The sequence below is a fragment of the Xiphophorus maculatus genome, chromosome 8 (assembly GCF_002775205.1).
Source record: "Xiphophorus maculatus strain JP 163 A chromosome 8, X_maculatus-5.0-male, whole genome shotgun sequence".
Classification (NCBI taxonomy): Eukaryota; Metazoa; Chordata; class Actinopteri; order Cyprinodontiformes; family Poeciliidae; genus Xiphophorus; species Xiphophorus maculatus.
In genome coordinates this window covers 15,500,967-15,522,679 of record NC_036450.1, presented here as the reverse complement: position 1 = coordinate 15,522,679, position 21,713 = coordinate 15,500,967, and the positions used below count along the sequence as shown (strand labels likewise).

General features: G+C 37.3%; 3 protein-coding genes across 7 annotated transcripts in view; 1 reads left to right on the top strand and 2 right to left on the bottom strand.

Annotated features, from left to right (window-relative positions):
• Positions 1–10,026, bottom strand: part of rgs3 (regulator of G protein signaling 3) — a 133,339-nt gene extending 123,313 nt beyond the window's left edge. The window contains exons 1-5 of the mRNA XM_023338425.1: positions 9,857–10,026; positions 3,118–3,168; positions 1,668–1,726; positions 1,492–1,586; positions 872–940 (exon numbers count right to left, since the gene is read on the bottom strand). Of these exons, the coding sequence (XP_023194193.1) occupies positions 872–940; positions 1,492–1,586; positions 1,668–1,726; positions 3,118–3,168; positions 9,857–9,935 (353 nt within the window). The 5' untranslated portion in view covers positions 9,936–10,026. The remainder of the gene's footprint in view (positions 1–871; positions 941–1,491; positions 1,587–1,667; positions 1,727–3,117; positions 3,169–9,856) is intronic.
• A 4,642-nt stretch (positions 10,027–14,668) lies between these two features.
• rabepk (Rab9 effector protein with kelch motifs) lies at positions 14,669–18,491 on the top strand. 5 transcript variants are annotated; one of them, XM_005803781.2, is made up of 8 exons: positions 14,669–14,809; positions 15,199–15,301; positions 15,402–15,556; positions 15,724–15,879; positions 15,962–16,126; positions 16,972–17,121; positions 17,198–17,347; positions 17,432–18,491. In XM_005803781.2, the coding sequence occupies exons 2-8, from the start codon at positions 15,249–15,251 to the stop codon at positions 17,653–17,655; spliced, it is 1,053 nt and encodes a 350-aa protein (XP_005803838.1). In that variant the 5' UTR covers positions 14,669–14,809; positions 15,199–15,248; the 3' UTR covers positions 17,656–18,491. The 5 variants fall into 5 exon arrangements, with proteins under 5 accessions (XP_005803838.1, XP_023194197.1, XP_023194195.1 ...); XM_023338429.1 differs by having other exon boundaries at positions 15,196–15,301; XM_023338427.1 differs by having other exon boundaries at positions 15,166–15,301.
• Positions 18,045–21,713, bottom strand: hspa5 (heat shock protein family A (Hsp70) member 5). The gene is made up of 9 exons (XM_005803756.3): positions 21,576–21,713; positions 20,953–21,107; positions 20,608–20,839; positions 20,367–20,504; positions 20,165–20,277; positions 19,687–20,077; positions 19,357–19,594; positions 19,104–19,271; positions 18,045–19,005 (listed from the first exon to the last, which is right to left on the bottom strand). Exons 2-9 carry the CDS (start codon positions 21,066–21,068, stop codon positions 18,443–18,445), a joined length of 1,959 nt encoding a protein of 652 aa, XP_005803813.1. The 5' UTR covers positions 21,069–21,107; positions 21,576–21,713; the 3' UTR covers positions 18,045–18,442.

Genomic DNA, 21,713 nt, shown 5'->3' with positions numbered 1-21,713 from the left:
AATTTGATTTTCATTTTCAGAAACAACTGTGAATAATGTCAGTCATGTGACTTCTCTGTAGCTGAAAAAGTAAGATTGCCTTGAACAGATTCTGCTTTGGTTAATTGTACAAGACACATACGGCCTGAAGAAGCCAAAGCAGGAAAATGTTTTAGTGTAAGAATACTCTAAGTGATAAATAGCTTAATCTATAAAATATTTCTGTAATAACAGCAGTTCTCTTTGGCTGTGCATAAAAATTTAAACTGAACGCACACAAAATGCTATAGGGTATACAAATCTCCACGACTTAGTAAATCAAGTTCCTGGAGAGCATGATCTTGGAATTTCATCAACTTGATAAAATGACTGAACTAAACTAATCACACTTAATCTGTGTCCCAGAAACTCTCCCAATCCTAATCTTTAAAATAATTCCACAATCTTAAAGTCACTGCTATAAGATTTGTGTCTCTTCACTTTATTTACAAGCTGTACGTAACATTTTATGTAAGTTTTCTTGACAACATGAGACATGCTCCGAATGGTTTTGTTCAGTGCTTTCAGAACACATTAAGGCATTGTGCCTGCATCCTTAATACAACATACACAGGAAAATATCTGACTCACTGAAACAAAGACCCAATAAACCTTTGTCAATGTCAGTCTCTTTAGTGAGGAAAGCAAAAGTAAGACAATTACTAGTCACAGATGAACACTGTGAGAAACAACCTGCATGCAATTTAAACATTAAAACTGTATATTTTACTGCTCTGGTAAAAAGATTTATGCCAATAAATTTCCAAACATATATCTATGTTATTTTCACCGTTTGTTATCACTTGCTTAAATTGTGTTATTCACAAGATGTTAAAATTTTTCCTGCAGGTACCTTGATGTAGAGTCGGTGCTCCAAACTGTAAAGAGAAGTCTCTTGTGAAGGTCCTCCTCCTTGACTGTACTGCAAATATAGAATAACACATGCAAAATGCAAGAATTTGCTTAGTGAGTTTGAAGCACAAGACAGCTACATTTAAGAATTGTGAATTATCAGACTTTGAGCAGAAATGGACAAAATGTCCCTGTTGGTATCAGTTTCTGGTGGCAGCTATTGAACATTGCTTAAAATTAGGTGAAACACTATCTGAGAATTTGAATCAAAATAGAAGTTTATGGAACTTTTCCATTGGTTCAAATTATGTTGTCATTAAAATAATGAGCTGTTCACATAATTTTTCAAATGCATTTGTCAGGAACAATGAGACTATAAAAGTCTTAAACTAGAAATAAAATAAAATGAATATATAATTTCATGCAAAACTCTTCCCATTTATGACATTCATCATGTTTTTACATAGGAGACAAATAGAAATTTGAGTGGGTAAAATGTAATAAATACTATGTGTGTGTTGGTGAAAACAACTAATCTTTTCATAGCACAGCACCGAAAATATCATTTAATGATGTTGTGTTTGGAAAAGAAATTGCTCAACAAACTAATTGAATGCTTACAAGTAAAAAGTCTGCAAAAAGATGGGATTCCTACATTGAGGAACCATCGGAGTCTTCTGCCTTCCCTTTGGATCACTGTCAGGAAACTTGCCAACCTGAAAAACAAAAGTACAAACATTTATCATACAGGTTATGTAAAACTTGATTTCTGTATTATCATGAAAAGCTAAACATACCTTAACATAGGAGTTACAGGACTCTTGGCAGTCACTCCGCATGTCTCTTGCCTCCAAAACTGTAGGAAAAGCACAACATTACAAATATTTATTAATCAATCAAGTTTATTTGTATAGAACTTTTCAGAAACAAGGCAGTTAAAAATGCTTTACATCATAAAAATACAAAGTTATACAAAAAAACAACACACCATACAGTCAACAATTTGGTTTTAGTGAGAATGCAGTGGCGTTCTGAATCAGCTGCAGCTTTCTGATCTTTTAGGCAGACCTATGAAGACTGTGGCAGCAAGCTATACAACTAAAGATAAATGCAAGAATGAGTTTCTCTAGGTCTTGCTGAGACATTAGTCCTTTAATCCTGGAAATGTTTTTCAGGTGACAGAAGCCTACTCTGTGACAGTCTTTATGCTGCTCTGAAGGTTTATATATATTAATTTTGTCCCATGCTATGTTTCTCCTTAAACATTCAATACTGGTATTAGTGACCTTCAATAAAAAGAGGGAATAAGTAGTCTTGGAGGATGTTTATTTGGCAGATTCATTTTGTAGGACAGAAATAAAAACATAAGACATTTCTTTTTTGCTTTGTAAAATATAAGTTCAAATGCTCTTTGCATCATTAAATAATGTAAAAAAAATAAATAATGTAAATAATTTTAATTGTATTCCAACACCAGCAAAGTGATTTAATACTCTACTCTGTGGCTTTATTATGACAGGATACGTGCATAAAGTAGCAAAGAGGTGTGTTTTGTGCGAGGTAAGCTCCTCCTTGTTTCTCCAGCTTTTGTACATAAAAACCTGTACAATGAAAGTTAGAATTCCTACAAAATGTTAGATTTTGTGTTAGCTAATGATTTGGCATTTTGGTCATTTCTGAAAAATGAGGACAAATAACATCTGTTTTTTTTTCATTATTTACGTATGAAAATGTTTGCATTAATAGTTACGCACAAGTTTTACCTATATTTTTGTAGCATGTATATTATATGTTGATTATTTTCAAGAGTTGATATGTAATACAGTTTCTCTGTTTTACTCAAATGATTAGCACTGAGAAATGAAATAGAAGCAGAAAAATCAGAGGAGGAGAAAAAGAAAAAGGATGCAGAGTGGTTAGATAGAGAATCCCACACAAAAAGACAAGGGTGTCCGGGTTGGTTGCTGGGAAACCAAAATAAACAGTTTTGTTGAATCAATGTACCACCACCCAAGCTTTTTATCATTAATGGCCTCCTGTTGTGCTTTGAACAGTTATCTGAAGTAGGTTATTTAATATTTACATTCAGCAAATTATGTTTGCAGACTGTAGTCTATTTTCTACAATATTTTTAATACTGAAAATGTTCACAAACAAAGTATGAAGAGGGAGCATGTAGTGCACAGCTTTTAAAGTGATGCACAAAAGCAGGATCTCTCCATATGGGCAGCCTTTAAGATGACTCACCGCTGACAACGAGTATTTCACGCTCTTTGAAGACTGACAGTTTGAGCTCACCTATAAAAACAAAAGAAAAAGCTTTAAGACAGCCTGACAGGTGTTATACATTACATTTCCTTCTAAACCAGACTCCAAGTCTAATTTCAGCTTTATTAAAACGTACTTAATTTTGTAAATTACATACTGACAAAAGTAAAATAACTCATTTGTTTTACACTGCATTCTTATAAAGCAGTGAACACCTTTTGCTGAAGATCATTGAGGCATTGAATTAAATTTATGCTCTTATATCTCAACTGACCCAACAGAAAGGTCAATGGGAGGTGACCACAAGACATAAAAGGATAACAGATCTATCTGACCCTTTATCATATCTTATGTCTCATTAATTGGCATTTATTTCTCTTCTCACATTAGGAGAATGCTCTCAAATTTTCCACCAATGACTGTACTTATGGTGATATCTATTCATTGCAATGCAACTTAACATTTTTAGCAATAACATATTTCATTTTATCCATGCCCACAAACAGAAGTAGAGCTTACATACTACTTTGTGTGTTACCTGCTTAAACAAAACACTCAAATTTGACAATTTATATGAATTGCAGCCATTTTGGAAGTCAAACTGTAACTTTCCAAATAAGATAAGTTTATACTTACTGCATAAGGAGGAGTAAATCAATTTAATAAGTATTGTGCTGACCACAATTTCCTGTTTGGTGCTATATAAATGCCAGGTGATAGATGAACAAAGTGTGCTTTTCAGGCTCCTTTTAAAAAGGTGGATTGCTTGATGTGTCTTGTTGAGCAATGCAACATTAGTCTAAACTCTTGACAAGCAACTTTAGAAAAACCAATGGGATAAACTGAGCCACTGTGATTATTCAAAGCAATACTGTTACTACATTTATACCCACCATTTTATTGTACTGAGTCTTTCATGCAGCATTTTCCCTAAAAATGCCTCATCATTCAGTGATAGTATGCACAGAGATTCACTACTAGACAATTTTGGAAAGACTATTGCCTTTTGAAATGGTGTTTTGGAGTACTAGACTTAAAATGCCTGGAGTTATCGGTGTACCAATTTGTTTGGATAAGGCCAGAGAAAAATGGAGATCAATAATGCTTTGACCATTTTGTTGCAGCTAATGCAAGACCGGCTTATGGAACGTGCAATCACCTCCTTGCTGAGCAATCTTCTGGTCTACATCTTGTGTGATTCAGTTGAATCATCAGTTCTGAGAACACAATTGAACAATAGACTGTGGTAAAAGTTAAAATGTTAATCGTAATCCTTGGAAACATAGGAGTACTGCATGCATGTCAGTCTGTGTCCACTGTCTGTTAAAGTGCCTCTTTCTTCACCTCTATCTCACTTTCTTAAGTCTGCTCGTCTTTCCTCTATCCCTCCCCGTCCTGCTGACAACTGTAGGAGACTTATTAACCATGTTGACATGGCCACAGCTAACACTGGCTTTGTGCTGCTCTAAATGAATCCTGTTCATTATCAGAGCACAGTCTACGGCTAAAATAAAGGAGACCTGCTGTGTGATATTGCTGCTGGCACTTCAGAGCTTGGGTACGAGGGATGTTTGTCGTTCCCACACTGAACTTGGCATGGATTTGAAAGTAGTGAAGGAACTTTGTGAGAAGAGAAAACACTGTTGGAAAGATTTTCCTGGTCTTGACATGCCTCGCACAAATGATGTCATGAAGCAGTCTCAAATGTATCTGACCTAACTTGTTTGTCATATAGTCAACAGAAAATGGCCAAAGGAGACTGGCAAAAGACTAGCAGGAGGCAAAATGTTTAAAGTCCTTCAAGTGGTAAATATTGACTGAAGTTTTGAATATGACAGAGCAAAGCCTTTGAAGATTAATTACTTTGGGCAACAAAAATATTTAGATTTTTTTGTTGCTTTAGCATTTCTTTAAAAACTATGTCAAGAAGATCAGTAATAACACTGAATGCCAGTACTTTTACAATTCATTCCCCTTTAAATTCTTTGAAATATTTTTTCCCCTCAGATGTGAATTCAAAGGTAAGAAATAGAGACAAGAGCTACTGCCACAATAGGATCATTTGATATCATGGGACAGGAAACAACAATCTCCATAGATTGACCTCAATCTGAGCACATACAACTGCAGATGAATCCTACTCCTGACATATAAATATGAGCCATCTGAGGAGTTAACTAGAATATTTCCTACCAGAACCAGACATCAGAAGAAAAATAAGCTTTGGTTTTAGAATGAATGTGATCTGTAAGAGCAGGTCCTGATGTTTTGGAAGGATGAGATACACCATCTGAGCGATATCAGATAAGACAGCGGCATCAGTCATGATGTGCATGAAAACAGGCTGTTCCAACCCCTGCAGGTTCCTTGTGGTTAGGCTGGGCATTTACCTTTTACATGCAACACTGATTACTCATATGGGAAACCTGATAATCTGGTAAGGTCCTCATTTTTTTTTTTAATCTTCTTTAAGCATCTTTGTTTCCTCCACAGATATACTAATGCCTACTTCTGCTAATTTCTGATTGCACAATTCATATTAGAAACACATACGTTTTAGTTGAATACATTTATATTTCAGAACTCTTACACATTGTGCATCTCAATTTTTGTTTTGGTCTTTGAAGGCAGTCAAACTTATCTTATGAAATAACCTTTTAATGGTTCTTTTAATGGTTGAAGTACAAAATGTATAAAATAAATCTAGCAACAAACAATGTAAAAAACTTTAACAAAACTCAGCTCAGCATAAAAGTGATTGATTTTCACAAGTTCAGGGTTTCACACATGACTTGACAAAAAGAATGAGAGCAATAAACTTCAGGGTCTCTAAGGCCATGTCAGTAAACACAAATCCCCCCCCTTCTGATTGAAAATAAAAATCTGTATCTAAAAAAATAAAAGGTACAATACCTAGGCTCCCTGTATGGCCACAAAACAGCAGAAAACAAGAAAATAAGAATTCCTATTCCAATTCTTACCAAAGTTCCCATTTAAAACAGAAAATTAAACAATTCCACAAAACAATATCTATCACAGAGTTTCTCTCAGTACACAGGTTTAAGCTTCACAGTCAACCACATTACAGATGCCCAAGGGGAAGGAGAATGGTACTCAGTGACTGAAGATTTTATGCGGTCCTACAACAAGGAAGAAGTGAAGATGTATAGATGAACATTGTAGACTGTTATTATAATGCTTCAGTAAGCAGAGATATCTCTGGGTGTTTTTTTTTTGTTTTTGCTTAATAACTTAAGTAGAATACAATAAATGACATATTTTGAATAAATTAAACATAATTTAACTAGAACTATAATCACCAATCAGATGGTTAGGAACGGGAGAAATCTTATGGTGGGAATTATGCTGCGCAAGTATGTCTCTCTTACACATTGCCCTAATTCTGTCTTCTGTCTTTCATACTGATTTGCTACATTTACATTTGAAAAAAATATTTACCCCAAAAGGATCCGGTAAAGCCAGTCCAGGGGACACTGACAGTCATTATGTGACAGTTTACCCAGCCATTATCAAAGAGGACCCAGGAAGAAAAAAAAAAGAGTTAATCCCTGTTCTGAATCCTTTTCTCCAAGAACAGGAGGCTGTTTGAAAAGTTGGGAAACTGCTGTGTGTAGGATTTAAAAGTTCTCATCTGGGGCGAGTGCCAATTCATCCCATTTGATCCAGGGTGGAACAAAGAGGAGATTTGATGAGAGGCACACAAGGTGTCCTCGCTTCTCTTCATTGAATTTCTTTTAACAAGCTTTTCATATAACGTCCAAAAAAACTCATCCTCTTCCATGCAGGTGTCCAAAACCAGTGGAACGCAATTCTTATAGGTTTATTTAATCAGGGCAGTGGATCAAATTTATTATCTCCATTTAATCCATGAAGCCAGACACTTGTATGTCAGATGCCAGTATGTTTAACAGAAAGAGCAGAGGATAATTTGTGTCCCTTACAGCAGCTGTATCTATCAAGCTGCACAGCTGCCTTTGATAGATGAACTTGGCGTGTTTAACAATACCGTGGGTTTTATCAATACCTATGCACTTTAATCATGGCAACACAGGCATTGCCCCATTATCCATAAGGACTTGCAGGCAATTCATAGAAAGAAAGGTGAAGACGACAAATGCTTGACATTGTGGCGGCAAAAGAAACACTAATTTAGTGGAAAACTGTGATACAACAGGATAACCACTTTGCATAAGTGCAGCCACTGACAGCAAGTGTAAACCAAAACCTCTGTTTATTTTAAAAAGAATTGTTAAATATTGTTTTAAGTTTTTTAAAAATGTCATGTTTCCCACACAGTACAAAAAATACTACAAACTTTGACTGTTGTTCAGTAGACAGTCAAAATAACCCTCAATGAGGAAGTAAGTTACAAAAGAAAATGAAATGATATGGATTGCAGCTGCACTTTAAGAGCTTTTAGCTGCACTGTAAGAGCTGCCACACAGACATATCCAGGACAAATGCTACAACTATTGGATTTCTTCTGTTAAGGTGCTTCTGATCCAGAGTTATAGCAGAATCGGCCAACCTGAGCTACTGCACTTTTGCTCAGAGCTCTAAGGTTTTCTTTTTAGACCAAACCAGATTTCAGAAATTAAGTCCCAGAGTCTGAAGGACGTGTCGCTGGAGGTCCAGTGTGACATCTCCACAGTCAGTGATGATTTAGGGAGCCTGCGATCTGTGTTGGTTCATTCTAGTCCTTGGAGCCATCTGCCAGAAAAGTTTAGAGTACATTGTGTTTTACTTTTGCTGACAAGCTTCATGGTGATGCTTATTTAATTTCCCAGCAGGACCTAGTGCACACTATCAAAAGAGCCAATGCCGGTTCTTTTATGCCTGTTTGACAAGCAAACTTGCCTGATCTGAATCCAATAGAAAGACTGTGGAAAATAAAAAAAAGGAAGGACAAAATGAAGTCACAACAATACAGACAAACTAAACACTGCTACAAAAGCAACTTGGGATAGATAAAATTTTAAATAATATTCTAAAAGATTGAGATGCCCCTGTATAGATAAGGAGAATCTGACAGATGGTGCAAGCACTGTGCAGCAGAAAAAAATAATACTTATGCAATAACTACTATAATCTTTTCTGTGTTCTTATCTGTACAGCTGCTGGGTTGGTATGTTTGTCAGATAAACAAATACTTTAACATACTTTTGACTAGGGATTCACTCTAGATCAGAGAAAATACACAACAGAGAATCCACAAATCCCCAGAGGAGGAGAGAACATTAGGTCTTCACTCAGTTTAAGGCTCTAAATTACTCCTTGGCAGCAAAAGGAAATGCTCTTAGGGGTCGACAGGCACACTGTACCAAACAAAAGCTTTCTGAATGCTCATAGAAAAACTTGACCCAGTTTTTAAAGGCCACATGTCAAATTGGACTAAAATAAGGACTGAAGTAGAAAGAGCAAGCATTTCGTAACAGCGTCAGAAATTTTACAAGCTTTAACATTTTAGGCAGTAAAATTGATGTTAGCTGTAACATAATAATTTACATTATTATGGTTAGGATTTGTTTTTGATAAATGCTGGTGTTCACTTGTTTATCCAATTTGCACAAACTATTAAAGATAACAGTAAGTCCCACATTTAGGTGAGGGGAAGCTTCCAAGAAGACTTTCGGACTGAACATGAACAGCTTAATAGCACAGTATGTACCAGATGTGCTAAAACAAATAAAAGGTAGGAACTAGTTCCTATTTAAGTAAGCCTTTTGTTAAATCTTCTAAATGGGAATTTAAAAAATGACAGGTACGCATCCTGTGTTTGCGTTCAAAATGAGTAGTATGGTGGCCAAAATATGTAAAAGGCTTTTGGTTCTGTCGATATCTTGAGGTTGATTTCCAATCACAGATTTCTTCAAGAGACTTTCATTATCAGTAGTGTTGAAACAAGAAATAAAAGACAAATTATTTCTAATTTCTATAAACCCTGAAGCTTGGACAGCCATAGAGTTCCTTCACTGGGTCATTCTGAAGAAATGCCAAAACATGAAAAAGACCTAATCTGCATTATGATTCATCTTTCTTAATAAACAGATATAGAAATAAATGCTATTTGTTGATTTAAAAATATGAGTTGTTTCATTGTAATATTGTCATAGTAAATAAAGTAGTAAACCAGAACACTCATGACCTCTTCCTCACACATTCACACAAACATCCCATGCATAAAATACCCAAATTAACCTCTGTAATGTGGCCACACCTCTATAATACCTTATTTATATTCATTTATCCCTCCTGATAAATACTAGATTATGAATGAGGCTTCAGTGTCAGTAAACAGTGAAGGTGCACCCTTCCCTGGTTTGGATAATACCCTCAATAAATAATTCAATGCAACACCAGATAAAGAGGAGAGGCCTCATTACCAGACCAGGGAAGATGTTACTCCACTCAACTCTACTAGTTGTTGTGTGGGATAGGATTCTGATCCTAATAGACACTGCAGGATTGAGTGTCGTCAGCATCAGATCTTCATGACACAAGAGCTTACTTAACATTGAGAACATGGCTTTACGCTCAATGATGGAGAAACAAAATACATATTTTACTGAAATGTGCATGAAGAGTCTTGCATTTTTTGGATTCGCACAAATATGCTGCGAAGTTCACACAACAATCACACAATTTTGACAGCATAATTTACATTAAAAAAAAACAAAGAAAAGAAAATTATTCTTACCATATGAGTTGATGACCAAAGAAGATGTCTCAGGAGAGTTATCAGGTGACTTCCGGAGGTAAACTGTAAGACAAGTCATCTTGGACAGAGCCTGTGTGCTTGTGTAGACGGGTTGATTTCAGCCTCAATAAACAGGACAGGGAAGAAACACGATGCCTGTTTGTGCATGCCTGAGTGTGCAAACATACAGCATATACTTACAAGATGCAGCCACAGTTGTGGAAATAAATATAATCACAAACATACTTTTATTTTGGAAGCCAAAGTAAAAGTATGTTACTTGGTTTTACCAAAGTAAAAATATGTTTGTGATTATTTCTACTAGTGTTTATAATTAAAATTTAATATCCGTAGGATCGCTGATGTGTTTGCATTTGAAATTTAGTCAGCATTAGTTTAAATTATTATATTTTTGGGGGGAAAAGCAACTTTTCAATACTTGTGAATCAGAAAAAAAAATTGAGAAAAATAACACTCTCAATTAGCAATATATGCATAAGTTTTAAAAAGATCTGGAAACAAACACAGGACAAGAACAGTGGCTGAGGATTTTGGAAGATTGTGGAAATATGTAGAAGGCACAAGGCGAGAGTCATACACAGATATTATACTGCTGTGAGATTACACAGAATAAAACTGAAAAAAGATTATATCTGATGGAAATGGAAATCACAACTAGGAACCGTACAACATTGTTTATGGGACTACAAATCTGTTAATCTGTTTTGGGCTAAAGTAGTAGAAAGGCTCAATAATCTCTCCGACTCCTGCTATATGTTTGTTATGCAGATCCCAAATCGTAAATGTGCCCAAAAGAATACTTTTTGTTAAGATGGTTGGTTTAGTTACAGCTTCCAGGATTATTTTTAAAACACTGGAAATCAGCTCTGTCAACAAATTTGAAAGAATGGACAGTCACCATGATTGTGTCTTATGAATCTGAATGTGTTACACAGTCTCAGGGGCTGCAAGGGGGAGGAGGATTGTCAAGAGCCCATCAGACCTTGTATGGGTCAGCACTGGATAGTATTTCATACCGCAAATCAGATTTTCTATGGATTAAATGACCTTTTACAATTGCAGGCTAGATTTCCCCTCATTTCTTATCTCAGTTTTCTGCTCCTTTGCCTTAGTATGTTATGCTTTAGCAAATTCTGATGAACGCAATTAATCTGTACCAAAAGACCAAGTCCTATTTACATATTTGCTATACTTGTTAATTTGTTCCAATAATGTAAAAAACTACCCTATATACTGTAAAGAAAACATAAGTATTTAGTACATCTCCAGGAGACATTTATGGTGTTAACAACTGCAATAGTCATTAAAAACCATTATTCGTGAAAGCAAAAGTTGGTTTAAACCAAAGCACACTTTGTTCACAGATTTTTCCTTTAATGGCTCTCATAGGCAAATAAGAGCTTTCAAGTTTTCTTCAAAAGCTAGACATATTTTAATTAAACAATGAAACTCTTTCAGGATTATGTTCAAGGACATTTTGAAGTATTTATTTTAAAGGATAAAGAATATAATTCAAATTCATATTAATTCAAATTTGCAAGAGATTAAAAACATCAACAGACCTCGACTTCAGAGGAAGCTGCAACGACAACAATCCAACAGTTAATACCCAGGTTAAATAATCTGTAAATGTGTTTAATACCAGAGAAAACTCAAACAATACAGCATCGTGTTAATGCAGCAATAATCCAGATTATAGTACATCATGATTTAAAACACCTCAAGGTGAAATGTGACACAACAGCAATATCTGCATCACACTGTGTGGACATGTTGCTGAGCAGCAGTGTACTAGTAACCCAAGGATGAACTTTCAATATTAATCCTGATTACCAGTTGACCAGATTACCAAGAAAGCACCAAAATCAAAGCCGTAGTTAAAAGAGATGCACAGATCTGGCAGAAAGTGACACTGCTGCTTGGCCAATACAGTCTATGTCAGCACAATGCTCACAATGATAACGCATCCTCAATTAGACTATTTTAGGCTGACGAAAATCCTTTGTCCAGTTATCTCTTTATCCTGTCTCTTGTCTGTTTCTCAGGAGTCCTGATCATTCACCTTTGTCCCCTCATTCTGATCTGCCAGGAAAAAAAAATCCCTGATTCAATAGGTCTTTATCAGCTCAAAGGAAAAGAAAACAAAGGAGTTCTCTGAAACTCCTACACAGCTTTCCCAAACGGGAAGCAGAACAGGACTTCCACATGTCAGTCATTTACGAAGACAAACTTATTTGATAACAAATGTTCTGCATTTCAGCTGACATGTAGTACCTTGCAAAACTATTACTACCTCAGGAGGTTTGAAACATTTTACGTGTTCAAGAAAAAAAAAAACTTCCCTCAGTACTGTTAATACTTTGTGAATATTTATAGGATCGCCTATAAAATTACTGCTGCATGTCACTTGGGATATGTCTGCCAAATTTTAGGCAAGATTTCCTCTTCATGTTTCTTTTAGAAATAGCTCAGGCATCACCAGGTGTCACCTGACCAAAACTCTCTCTTCCAAAATAATGGCTTATAGCAAACTGCAAATTGAATTTCTTATGACTTTCCTTCAATAACAATTTTCTTGCCAATTTTTTCATAAACCCAAGATTTGTGGAAACATTAGTTGTCAGAAGTTGTAGGTTTCTGCAGCTACTCCCTGGTTATCATGTGCTTCTGGTCTGTGTTTCTGTCTAACTCTCTCCTTTCCCAGCCTGTTGGCTTAGGTGGCTAGCCATGTTTCGGTAGGCTTGCATTCACTCATACTCTAAGATGATGGATTGAACGGATCTCTACAAGATGTTCAAAGCTCAGGATGCCGTTATATTACCTGTAGCAACTTCCAACGGATTTGCAACTCAATCCCTGCTCTATCTTATGCTTCCTGGTCTTCATGATGCTATTTGTTTTCTAACAAACCTCCGAGTCAAAAATAAATGACAATGAGTGAAAAAGGACAAGCATACAGATGTTTTAGCTCTTGAGTCGTTAGTAACAAGAGCTAGAGACCTTCACCTGAAACCATAGTTGCCGTATAAAACTCAATCTATGTTTTAAAAAAAAAATGTGTGCTGCAAATTACAATCCTAACATTGTACACATATTATGAAAGAACAGTACCTGAAAAAATAGGAGGAAAAAAACAAAGGCAAGAGTGACAATTAAGATGTAGTAGAGCAGAAGGCAAGTTAACAGAATTACACTAAAATGAAATCAGGTAAATATGTTGGCCAGTAAAGCAAAGTCCCACCTACTGTAGATGGGTTAATAATATTGCTCATGAAATCTGTACTTCTGAAATTTGGTTTACTGTACAACTGCACAGCCTCGTGGATTCAGTGTGAATTGCAATTAGTGTTACAGCATCAATGTTGATTTGCACAAACTGTGACTCAATCATTAACAAAACTGGCAGAATAAATATGATACAATGAACAAAAACAAGTGGGAAAAAAATAAACAATTACTACACTGAAAAAACTAAAACGGTAGGAATTCACCATTGTGTTACAGCTATTGTACTTGACTGACCAGGTTCTTTCTCATGCATTTAATGTACATATTTTTAAATTTCATTTGATTTATGTGAACTGCCGTTTTTCCATGGTAAGATGACTGTGAATCATTCAACATTCAATGTAACTTGGACTCACTAGAAATCACAAAAGGTAAGGATTGCAACTTTAACAGCTGAAACATATATTCAATTAAAGAAGCGACTTCATTACGTACATATACAGCCAACAATAAAGCCAACAAATACCCAGTGAACGCATTGTATTCCAGTATCGTGAACCAAATATTTAAACTTTCTTAAAGCTGTCTTCCGGAATATAGACTTCTAACACTTACATTAAATTTTATAGGGAAGGAATGTTACACTTTGTCAACACTGTGCATACAAGAAAACAAGTCTACGTTCAGCATCAAGCGGAATTGTAAGTTGTGGAAAGTCGTGACTTAGCAAAAAAGACAAAAAAAAAAAGTTCCTACCTCGTTTAGTCAAAGTAATAAAACCAATAGGTGCAAACGCGTAGCAAGCGACACTGGGCGAAACCGCATTCATCATATGCGAAACGATCTGCAAACTACGGTGGCTGACAGGTGCAAACGCAAAACGGCTCTACTTCTTTGACGTTTTACGCAGCATAAAACGTATTTCCCGAGGTATACGGGATTAATGTGTTGCATTGGGTAGAGCGAAACAGTTAAAGAGAAATCAAATCAATTATTAAACAAAAGTTTACGGAAAGATGGCAGAAACAGTGGGAAGAAGAAAGAACTGGCAGGTGGCTTTACAGTATTCAAAGAAAAGTTGGTGTAATGAGAACAGGACGAAATAGAAAAGATGACGGTTTGGTCATGCAGGGTTAAATAGTACTTTACTTTAAAATAGGAAAAAATCCAACAAAATATAATTTTGTTTTCAAGAAGTTACAATAAAACACGTTTTGTTGTTCTGTTCCAAATATTCTGCTGAGAGAAGGGAATTAGTATGCAAATTACAAGACAATAAATTACAGTTAAATATACAAGATCTATTGAAAAAGCTTTCCACTTCTGAATATTTTTGTTCTCTACTGAAAAGACGACAAAATTAATAGAAAGGATATAGAGAATTTGTTTTGTTTTGTGTGGGATAATATACATGTGGCGTCCCGGTCCACACTCCACTCCAGTAGATGGCAGTAATGCACATCAATACTTTGCTTTCCAACCGCCATAAAAGAGGAAGAAGAAGAAGAGGAAGAAGAAGAAGAAGAGGGGAAAAATAAGAAGAAGAAGAAGAAGAAAAAGAGCGAAGCAATTAACAGAGCATGCGCGCCACGAAACCATGACAAATACGTCTGAATCAGACCAAATAGCGTAGCTAACGCAAAAACCTACGCATAATTTGTTTCCTAAAGCTCATGCCTGATTTGAATTAGAATATTTACGCTGGTGAGTAAACGTCTTAACTTCACTGAACTATGTAAACAGCATCACGTAATGAACAGTGTCAGAGAACTGTTAAATGATCTTGATTACTAGTTTGTTCTCATTTTATTCCGCACTCCGCAGCTAGGTGTGGAGGAAGTGCTTCACATGCTAAGCTTGGTAAAGCTGTTATTCCTGTCTTCACCTGGAGCTTTCTAGCTAAACGAAGTTAATTTCAACAGTGTTTTAAAGTTGATGTATAATTCTTGTTTTAAAAAGAAAAAAAAACATTTAAAAGCCAGTCATTGTTTTCGCTTTTTGTTTTGTGCTAAGTTTTTACGTAAGAGCAAACTGAATGTTTCCTCCAACGTTCTACAAAGGAAATGTTGCCATTATTGTCCTAATCAAAGCAGACATGAAGAATAAATAACGCCAAATTGACTTAACTTCACCATTGGGTGCCATGGAGTTTCTCCCAGTGCTCGACCCGTTTGATAGACCTAAAGAAGGAATCTGGTATGTATAGTAAAAATTTATCATTTGTACCATTTATGTAGGAATAGAAATGATCTCTTGTTTTGGGTTTTTTTCCTGAAACCCTTTTTGCTGTCAACAGGTATTCATTGATACCAAGTGGAAGCACTCCAGGGGTTAGTGTGGGTAATACCTGCACATTTGTTCCCTCTGAAGATGGAGGAAAAGGAAGAATCGCTATTGTTGGGGGAGCTAATCCCAGTGGCAGTTTCTCAGAGTCATATGCTATAAATCTAGGTAAAAATATCCATGAACAGTTTTTAATGTGTATCTCTGCATAAGCATATGATAAAGCATTAGGCACTTAGACTTTGTAAGTGAAACATTAGTTATGTACTTGACTAATGACTCCTTCAAGTTAAAATATATGAGTCTGGATTTGTATGTTTGTTCTTCTTTACCAGATAATCATGAATGGATCACATCTGACTGGAAAGGTTTAGAAGCCCGATATGAACACTGCAGTTTTGTGTCCGAAAGCTGTCCACAGTGCCTGTGGGTGTTTGGTGGGGCACAGCAAACGGGGAATCGCAAATGTATCCAGAAACTACAACTTTCTGGTAAATCTTGTCTTAAGATTTTCTTCTAATCAGCAGTTGTTTATAATTCCTATAAAAACGGTAAAGTCTATTTTGTTTCCAGACAAGAACCCTCAGTGGAAAAATGTAGAAGCAAAAGGGGAGCTTCCCAGTCCCAGGACATACCACACCAGCTCAGCCTGCTTAGGGGACAAACTGTATGTGTTTTCTGGTGGGGAAGCAGGCGCTACACCCGTCTCAGACACCAAACTTCATGTGTTTGATACAGGTTAGAGAGCAAAGAACCTGCTTTGTAAGATAATCATAATAAACAGTATTTTGCAATGAATGCTGAGGAATATATGAAATAATGCTAACTGAATCCAATAAAAATCACAAACTTTGTAAAAAAAATAAATAAATAAATAATTGCTAACTTCTTTTGGAGGAGTTGAGGGAGGGTCCATGTAAAGAATAAGGTTTTGACAAATTCTGATTATAAGTGGATAAAGTGGATCTAATTATCATAATACTAGTATGGAATGAAAGAAGGTTAGGCATGCAGTTTTCGGCTATAAAGGAGAGTGACACCTCCTTAAACTTTGTACGAAGTTGAGTAAGTGTCCAAGGTACATAATGCTGCTCAACTCCCTCTAATAACCACCTTGCCTCATCTAGTCTTTTCAAAAAAGAGGAAGGTGCATTCATATAAATAGCATTGCTGTTATCCATTACAAAGAGAAAGTGACATTGGATAGGTTTCATAATAGCTACTTTTAAAAATTAAATTAAAAATACAGGCTAATTGTTCATTAAGCCAGTTTAAGTATTTATATGGCACTGTCTTCTAAACTATCTAGTATGACAATTGAGGAATCGACTGTTTTAAGATTGACGGGAGAGAATACCATAAAATCAGTCCGCTTTGAGTTAAGATATAATTTTAGTTTCAACAGACATTGCTGCAGTGACTGTGGAGCTCTCTGTAAAAGCTCTACAACTTGATCTCACCAGTGTGTGTAAATGTACAGTACGAGAGACAAAGACAGTTCCTGAAAAAACATTGTTTCAATGGTAACAAATTCAAGAAAAGATTCATGCTAATTTAATGCATTGCGTGTGAATGTTTTCCAGTTTCTTCCACTTGGTTTCAGCCAGAAACACAAGGTAGGCAACCAGCATCCAGACACGGACACGTCATAGCTGCTGTTGGCTCGAAGATTTATATTCATGGAGGCATGGCTGGAGATAAGTTCTTCAATGATATGTATTCCCTTGACTCAGGTAAGCCTCTTACTAAGGTGAAACATATTAACTGTGAAAATTCTGGCTAATCTAATATTGGAATCCATATTTAAAGGGATCATGAAGTGGGAGAAAGTGCAGTCAAAAGGAGATATCCCACCAGGCATTGCAGCCCATTCGGCTGTGGTACAGGGTGCAAACATCTATATATTTGGAGGGTTGACTGTAGATGGTGCCATCAGCTCAATGTACAGATTTAATACTGGTACGCTGCCTTTTCCTGGTTTTCATTTTCTTGAGCCCATGTTTCTTAAGACCAGACATGTCATGCTGTTTCCTGTGTTTGCAGAGAAGAGCAGATGGACCCTAATGAAATTTGAAGGAGAGTTGCCACCAAACCGCCTGGACCACTCCATGTGTTTATTGCCATGGCAGCTGTGTAGGGAGAGGAATGCAGATGGGACGAAGAACAATGGTCCAGACTTTGAGACGATCAATCTGGCTTTTGCATTTGCAGGAATGGACACACATGGCGTTATTTATAATGACTGCATTGTGACTGTTGTCAAGTGAACCTTTATTGCAATTCAAGGTTCATGTCAGTTTCTGCAAATTCCAGAAGTCAGACTGATTTTTAGAGCTGCCTGTATGTTTAACTCTGACAGCTTATTACAGAGTGACAACTTTTACATGTAGGTTTCAAATTTCAATGTTCAATTTTCAGAGTTAATAGAAGCCTTTTAAACTATTCTCACTATTAAAATTCTTATTTTCTGCAGGATGACAGTTTCAAGTACAATTGTATTCTGTTGCAAATGTCAGTTTTAATCACTTTGATCCCATTATGTAAAATTTGGGCACACGAGATTATAGCCATAAATTAACACTGTGTGCCAACCCTGAGTTTTGTGTTGAAGCAAATCCTATCCAGCAAATATCAAATTAATGAGACCACCAGCTAATAGTTTGTATGAAACATTTATTTCAGTGTCTTTCCAGAAATACAATAAATAACTTTGAGCATTGCCTGTGAACAGAAAAATTGATCCCACAGACACCATCCTAAGTGTACCCACTAATAACTTGCCCACCCAAATAAGCCCCTCCCCTTCACAAAACCCCCATTAGGACTGCCTGAGAACAGCAGCAACAAGCCTCATCTGGGCTGACAAATCTCCGCCTTGCAGCGAAGGACATTTCTCACACTGAAGTTTGTTTTCAAGTCTTTTAGAAAATTCAGTATGGTTGCTTGTTATCTTCACCCCTTCCCCGCCACTCCTCTCACAATTGAGTCCCATCAGTTCAAATTCATGTTAATGCCACTTAAAGGGAAAAGGGCAACCAAAGACTTCAAGCCTGCCTACAACTCATCTTTTTCTTGCTCCTCGGCACCCTCTGGTGGAGGTCCACCTGCACTACCATAGAGCTTGCTGATAATAGGCTGAACAACTTCCTCCAGCTCCTTCTTCTTAGCCTGGAAGTCTTCCAGATCAGCATCTTGGTGGGACTCCATCCACTCAATCTTCTCCTCAACAGCCTTCTCAATGGCCTCCTTGTCCTCATCTGACAGTTTGCCACCAAGCTTCTCCTTGTCGCCAATTTGGTTCTTCAGAGAGTAGGCGTAGCTTTCCAGTTCATTGCGGGCGTCAATCCTCTCCTTCAGCTTCTTGTCTTCGTCAGCAAAGCGCTCTGCGTCGTTCACCATCCTCTCGATATCTTCAGGGGTCAGGCGGTTCTGGTCATTTGTGATGGTGATCTTGTTCTTGTTGCCTGTTCCCTTGTCTTCCGCGGTGACACGCAGAATGCCATTGACATCAATTTCAAAGGTGACTTCAATCTGTGGAACTCCACGAGGGGCCGGGGGGATGCCAGTCAGGTCAAAGGTGCCCAGCAGATGGTTGTCTTTTGTCAGAGGACGCTCACCTAAAAAAAAAAAAAAAAGTAAATGATTAGGCTTTTATAACATTTTACAATCATGATCAATTTTATATTAAGCATTTGGAGTGCTGTCCAATTCTTACCTTCATAAACTTTAATTGTGACAGTAGGCTGGTTATCAGAGGCTGTAGAGAAGATCTGAGATTTCTTTGTTGGCACCACAGTGTTCCTGGGGATCAGTTTGGTCATGACTCCTCCAACAGTCTCAATACCAAGGGTGAGGGGGCACACATCCAGAAGGACCACTTCTCCTGCAAGGACAGACAAATTTTTGATAAGCAAACACTTGCTATTTTAATCATGTTTAACAATTTCAACTAAGCAAAGAAGACTTACCAGTATCTTCTTCTCCAGAGAGCACTCCAGCCTGGACAGCAGCTCCATATGCCACAGCCTCATCAGGATTGATGCCCCTGGATGGCTCTTTGCCATTGAAGAACTCCTTCACCAGCTGCTGGATTTTAGGGATACGAGTGGAGCCTCCAACAAGCACGATCTCGTCAATGTCAGGCTTCTTCAGGTCTGAGTCTTCCAGGACTTTCTGTACAGGTTTCATTGTAGCACGGAACAGGTCCTGGATTGTGAAAAGAAGTGAAAGTTGTAAGCCACTTTAGAGAAACCTTGTTACATTACTGTTGTGCAGCTTTTTAAGAAGACTGAACTTACCATGTTCAGCTCTTCAAACTTGGCACGGGTCAAGGTCTCAGAGAAATCTTCTCCCTCAAAAAAGGACTCGATCTCAATACGAGCCTGGTGCTGGGCAGACAGAGCCCTCTTTGCCTTCTCAACCTCACGACGGAGCTTCTGCACAGCGCGGTTGTCTTTGCGCACATCCTTGCCAGTCTTCTTCTTGTAAAGCTTGATGAAGTGCTCCATGACACGCTGGTCAAAGTCCTCACCTCCCAGGTGGGTGTCACCGTTGGTGGCTACCACTTCAAACACACCGTTGTCAATGGTCAGAAGGGAGACATCAAAGGTACCACCGCCCAGATCGAACACAAGGATGTTCTTCTCGCCATCTCTCTTATCCAGGCCATAAGCAATAGCAGCAGCAGTACTAAATGCAAGTAAAAACCAGAAGTTAATATTATACAGCAGAAATGAAAATATTCCTATAATTTCAGTATCTTGTTTAAATACTTACGGCTCATTGATGATTCTCATGACATTCAAACCAGCAATGGTGCCAGCATCCTTAGTGGCCTGGCGCTGAGCATCATTGAAGTAGGCAGGGACAGTGACCACAGCATGCGTGACCTGAGCACAAAAGGAAACAATTTTTGTAAGTTTCACTAATTTATTAGAAACTAGAACTAAATCAAGTGATTTGTGGAAACATCTCTTACCTTCTTGCCAAGGTAAGCCTCAGCAGTCTCCTTCATCTTGGTCAGGACCATAGCAGAGATCTCCTCTGGGGCAAAGGTTTTGATCTGGCCACCACCAATGTCAACCTGGATGTGGGGCTTGCTCTTCTTCTCAATAACCTAAAATAGGACATGAATGTTAAAAAAAAAAGAATCTGGAGAACATAAAATAAAAACCCTTCAATTATGACCACTACTGCAACAGCTAAGAGTTGTAGCTCACCTTGAAAGGCAGGTATTTGATGTCCTGCTGCACAGAGGAGTCGCCCCATGTGCGACCGATCAGCCTCTTGGCATCAAAGACTGTGTTCTCCGGGTTAGAGGTCAGCTGATTCTTAGCAGCATCACCAATGAGACGCTCACCTTCACTGGTGAAGGCCACATATGAGGGGGTGATGCGGTTACCCTGGTCATTGGCAATAATCTCCACACGTCCATTCTTGAAGACTCCAACACTGAAAATTAAAGAGAGGTTAGTTTTGAGTACTCTTCTTGGTATCAGTGAAGAAAAAAAATAAAAATTTCAAAAGGCATCTGAAATTTTGAATGTGACTTAATTCCTTAATACCATGAGTAGGTTGTTCCCAGGTCAATTCCTATGACAGTGCCCACACTGTCCTTCTTTTCGTCGTCATCAGCGCGCACGGTGCCGACCACAAGCACTACAAGCCACAACAGCTTCATCTTTGCTTCTCTTTTTCTGGACGCAGAAATGAGAAAAACCTACAAAAGACAAAACAAGACTTTTTAAGTATCCAGAATGCACCACGAGGTCTCCTTCCTTAACCGATCAATAGAAGTTTGTGGTCTTTGCCCACCATTTAGAGACAGGAAACAACCATTACAACCAAATGCATGGGAAAAAACATTAAGTAAAATTACAAGCTGGAATAGCAGGATAAATAGTATTAATCTCAAACAGTATTAATAGTATTAATGTCAGTTCTTGGGTAGTGTATAAGTTAATGTCATGGAAGAACGAAGACCGAATAAAAATGTAACATCTAGTCACCCTGCATTCAAACTACGTTTTTTTTTAAAATGGCAACTGCAGTATTAAAACGAGACTGTATTGTTGTCAATGCTTTGCTAGCGTTTTACATTGGTTACATGACACGATTTGGAAAACACTTATGCTAAGTGGGACACGAAATGTCACAATATTCTAAAATAATAGGTTTATGTACATACCGTTACTACAGCGTTATCAACGATTTAAAGGCCTCGACAATGAATCAATCCAGTCAAGTTCCCTCCGAATGAGTTGCGTATCTTCTTATGTATCCTCTATGATCTTGCCTGTTCAGAATGATGCTGAGAGAAGTGTGC